The following is a 5,235-nucleotide window of genomic DNA, read 5'->3' on the forward strand; positions in this document are numbered from 1 at the left end:
CTCCTCTGGACCCTCTCGATGCTGTCTGCATCCCTCGTAAAGTGCGGCGCCCAGAACTGGACGCAGTGCTGCAGCTGCAGCCTGACCAGTGCTGCATAGAGGGGGCGGATCACCTCCTTGTCCCTGCTAGAGATGCATCTGTGGATGCACGACAAGATCCGGTTAGCCCTGCCAACCGTGACCTCGTATTGTCGGCCCATGTTCATCCTGGAGTCAATAATGACTCCAAGATCCCTTTCTGCCTCCCTGCTCTCAAGAAGGGAGTCTCCCATCTTATAAGTGTGCTGCTGGTTACTACTGCCCAAGTGCAGCACCCTGCACATAAGAGATGACACCTTTCCTCATGTGGCTGGGACCCAACCCATATAGAACTTACAACCAATGCTCAGAGAGATGGTTAGTCATGTTAGTCTGACGACAGGCAGAAAGCAGGACAGAATTAACAGTTCTTCCATAGCATGTGACAAAGCAGGTTGCTGCCTACAAATGCTCGTGCCACCCTGTCCTACCTTCAACTCAAGGTCAGGACATTGAACTGTTCCCGGAAGCAATGAAACAACCGGTAAGAATTTAGAAGACTGGTGTAAAATGTTTTATAAGGGCCTCTACTGCTACTTGAGGAGCCAGCCAAGATGTCTTCTACGACAGCCTCACAATAAGGGCACACTGTACAGGCAGTCCTTGACTTACAACATTTTGAGTTACAACATTTATAAATTGACACCGGTTTCAACTTTCTGACGTCAGTTTTGACTTTACACCACTTGATCTGACGTGATGCCACACCAGCAAACAAGTTCACTGCGTCGCCCATCTCCCTGGAAAACATCTGTCCAAACTTCCTTGGACGCTTTCTTTAAAGCAGACAAGACTCCAGAAGAACCTGCAGCCAAGACTCCTGAGAAGACTCCAGTCACTAACCCTTCAAAAAGTCCAGCAAAGTCACCTCAAAGAAGTCCTTCCAAATCAATACAATTGCTATTTACAATATAAATACTTTAATGTAGCTATATTACTCATCTATAATTGACTGAGTACAAAATCCTGGGTTGTTTTTGGTGAAAATAGGGTATTGGGCCTTGGTTCAGGAGCCTCTCTCGCATTTATAACATTGTTTCCTATGGGAAAATCAGTTCTGAGTTACATTTCAACTTAAGATGTGGTTTTCGGGAACCAATTGTGTCATAAGTCTGAGAACTGCCTGTATAGTAATCCAGTCTGGACATCACAAACACACAAATACTGGAACATTCACATGAGAGACATCCCTTTACCTACATGTAGGCAGACAAAGAGATACTGCCAACTACCAATACAACTCATATTTTTTAGTGAAAAGGGTACAGTGGCATTATCTGCATAGTGAAACATCAAAATATTTCAGTAGCGTTCCCCAAGCTTCACATGCTTTTTGGCTGGAGTAACAAAAGCACTGAAAACCACCACATGGAAAAATCAGAAGAGCAGGTGGCTGTCCCAACTGCAATCTCTATTAGATACAGCAGAATCACTCACATGCATTCTCACCCACTGCACTTGAGATTCATCAGCAAATCTCAGTCAATGACAGCACATCCTGCTAACAGATCTAAAATCACTGGCACAGGCACCTGGGCAGTGCTCAAGAGAATGTCAACCAGCAAGTATGTGAAAACGAAATGTTTGATTTCAATTAGTGCTTTTGACGATTCCCCATTATTAAAGCAGGGCAGGAACCAATTTAGAGAATCTCAGTGCCAGCATCACACGTGGCATCAGGGACACGTGCTGTACAAGGTGGAGGGATATCAGCTGTGATGAAAAAGTGCTTCTTGCCTTATAAATTTAAGGTTGGGAAAAACTGATATAGTTTTCTTTTAAGGACAGCAATATTTCTTTTCCTTAAGCTGAAAGCTGGCCAACAGCCTGGTGTGCTTGCAAAACAAGAGCTCACCTTTAAGTGTCCTCACATGAACGGGCAGATCACTCTTCGTACTGTACACGTCATCTCCTGGAGACTGTCTTCTCATTAAACTTGGATCATTCTGTACCAGCCAATCAGCCACTTTGCTCTCCGCTGAGATCATCTCTGTGTGGGCAGGCTCCTTACTAAAGGGTCTTCTTTGTCTAAGTGAAAATTTAGTAACGTGATCTTTTATCTTTATTTTACCAGGAGTACCGTCATCAAATTCAATGGTAAAAGAGGCGTGGCTTTGCACAACGGGTGGAACTACTGAGTCAACGTCCTTGGTTGGGATCTCATGGACCTGCGTTTCAGGAGATTTGGCCAGCTGCTGGAATTCTTTAGTGGGGATTTCAAAGTAACTGGGTTCTCGTCGGAATGCATATACCGACTGTTCCTGGGAGTCTCTATAAGCATTAATGTTACCGTTGAGCTCTTCTTCATGTTGGGGCATCTCCTTTGTTCTTTCTACAGATTCAAAAACAAATTGAGAGAAAAACCATTAGATAATTCAAACATTTTTAAACAAAATACCTAGTTAAGACATCTGGCAGATTCTTTTTACACAGCTGCAAATAACAGCGTAATTACTTATCTGTGAATCTTCCAGTTGTGCACTGAGTAATGACACTACTATCTATCCCATTTATTTTCTCTCATCTACCCAAAGGAAAAAATTGAGTATGCAATGAAGTGTTCGGGTCTTGGTTGGATTTGGAATTTCAGTTTTGCTTCAGGTATGTTCTGGAGGGGAGGACTGGCATTGTCAGGTTTATTCCATTTGTGTGTTGTGAGGTGTTTGCATACCACAAGACTGGTCAAAAAGGCACCTTTGGAAGGTGGCAAAGTCTGTGTTGGTCCTCCATCCCTGACATTTCAGCCAAACTTCAAGTGACTTTGCATCCAAGCTGGAGACTTACAAGGGTAGGAGGGCTCTTCTCAGCCAGACTGGCTGACCTGCTCAACCAGGCTTTAAACTAAGCCCGCCAGGGGATAGGTGGATAACCGCCAATGCAAGCCCACTAGGCAACTATTGCATAACCAGCAAGTTAGGGCACCCAAGGGAATCCAAACCTATCCCAGCCCTGGAACAGTGTCCACCTGGGAGTGCAAGGAAGCCTAGGGCTTCCAATGGGACACTTATGTGTCTGTACACCAATGCCAGGAGCTTAGAACAAACAGGAGGAACTGGTCCTTCTGCTAAACAAGAATGACTACAATCTCATAGGGATAACAGAGACCTGGTGGGACTCCACCTATGACTGGGCCATGGGTATAGATGGTTATACCCTGTACAGGAGAGATCATGCAGATAAGAGGGGTGGGATTGTAGCTCTCTCTGTCAAGGAAAGCTACACATCCCTGCAAAGTGACACTGGCACCCAGGGAGGACAACTGGAGTCCCTCTGGGTTAAAACACGTGGGGAACATGGCACAGGGGACATCATGTAAGAGTCTACTACAGACCTAACAAAAAACAAGAGCTAGATCAGGAATTCACCAGGAAACTGGCTGAGGCTGCACGCTCTCAGTGCATGATTATCATGGGAGACTTTAACTACCCGGACATCTCATGGGAAGAGCACTCAGCCACATCTGATAGGTCACAAAGCTTCCTCACATACATGGACAAGCTCTACCTGATTCAAGAAGTCTATGGGCCAACAAGAGGTAAAGCAAAGCTGGACCTGGTACTGGCCAAAGGGGATGATCTAGTCAGTGACCTAAAAATCAATGGAAAGCTGGGTGATAGTGACCACGAGCTGATCACCTTTACTATCCATCACAAAGCTGGCAAGTCAGTGGGCAATGCAGAAGTCCTCAACTTTAGGAAAGCTGACTTTGACAAGCTCAGGAGGCTCATTGTCGAGGCCCTAAGGGACCATGACTCGTCAGGAAGAGGAGTCCAAGAGGACTGGTTGCTCCTTAAGGGAGCGATCCTGACCGCACAAGGGTTGTCCATCCCATCTTGGAGGAAGGGTAGCAAAAGGGTACAGTGACTCCCTTGGCTCAGCAGGGAACTTGAGGACCTCCTTTGTCTAAAAAGAGAGGATGGAAGACTGGAATCACCACTAAGGAGGAGTATTCTGAACTGGTCCAGACCTTCAGGGAGCAAACCAGGAAAGCCAAGGCTGCAATCAACCTCCAACTAGCTATACATATCAAGGACAATAAAAAGTCTTTTTTCAGATATGTGGCGAGTCAGAAGAAAAGCAAGGGTAACACAGGACCCCTGCCAAGCCAAATGGGACAACTGACAACCAACACCCAGGAAAAAGCCAGCCTGCTTAATGGGTATTTTGCATCTGTTTTTCACAAGCCCAAAGGGACTGCCCTACCTAACATGACGCGGGACGGCCAGGGTGAGGGAGTATCTATACCCAGCATTGGTGTAGACCTTGTAAAGGAACACCTTGAGAGGCTGGACATCTTCAAGTCAGCTGGTCCTGACAGACTACACCCTAGAGTACTCAAGGAGCTGGCAGGTGTCATAGACCAACCATTGGAAAAAATATTCGAAAACTCATGGCGCTCAGGTGAAGTACCCAAAGACTGGAAGAAGGCCAATGTGGTACCCATCTTCAAAAAAGGGTGGAAAGTAGATCCTGGGAATTACAGGCCAGTCAGCTTGACCTCAATCCCCGGTAAAATTCTGGAGAAAATTATCAAAGAGACCCTTCTTGATAAGATGGCGGATGGCAACATCCTGAGGGACAGCCAGCACGGGTTTGTTGTGGGTAGGTCTTGACTAACCAATCTCATCTCCGTCTATAACCAGGTGACATATCACCTAGACAAGGGAGAAGAGATTGACATCATATATCTGGACTTTAAAAAAGCCTTTGATCTGGTGTCCCATGATCTCATCATGGAAAAACTGGCAGACGGTGGCCTTGGCTACATCGCAGTCCGATGGCTGGGAATTTGGCTCCGAGGTTGGACCTAGAGAGTAGTAGTCGATGGATGCAAATCATTATGGAGTCCCGTGACCAGTGATGTCCCCCAAGACTCTGTCCTTGGACCGATTCTCTTTAACATCTTTATCAACAATGTGGACATTGGGTCAGAAGCGGACTGTCCAAGTTTGCCCACGACACTAAACTTTGGGGCATAGCCTCCACACCTGAGGATAGGCTAGTGATCCAGGCTGACTTGGATAAGCTTAGTAAGTGGGCGGATATAAACCTGATGATGTTCAATATCGAAAAATGCAAGGTACTACACCTTGGGGGAAAAAAACCTGCTGCAGCATGCTTATAGGCTTGGCTGTGCTATGCTCGCTATCACCATGT

The 5,235-nt window shown here is 46.0% G+C and overlaps 1 protein-coding gene across 5 annotated transcripts in view; it reads right to left on the reverse strand.

Moving 5' to 3' along the window:
- The window catches only part of CEP170B (centrosomal protein 170B), an 86,980-nt gene that overhangs the window by 32,419 nt on the left and 49,326 nt on the right, over nt 1-5,235 (reverse strand). For all 5 annotated transcript variants that reach the window (XM_019518482.1, XM_019518483.1, XM_019518479.1 and 2 more), the window contains exon 8: nt 1,934-2,410. In XM_019518482.1, the coding sequence (XP_019374027.1) occupies nt 1,934-2,410 (477 nt within the window). The remainder of the gene's footprint in view (nt 1-1,933; nt 2,411-5,235) is intronic.

Source organism: Gavialis gangeticus, unplaced genomic scaffold (assembly GCF_001723915.1).
Source record: "Gavialis gangeticus isolate Ggan-Ray unplaced genomic scaffold, GavGan_comp1, whole genome shotgun sequence".
Taxonomy (NCBI): Eukaryota; Metazoa; Chordata; order Crocodylia; family Gavialidae; genus Gavialis; species Gavialis gangeticus.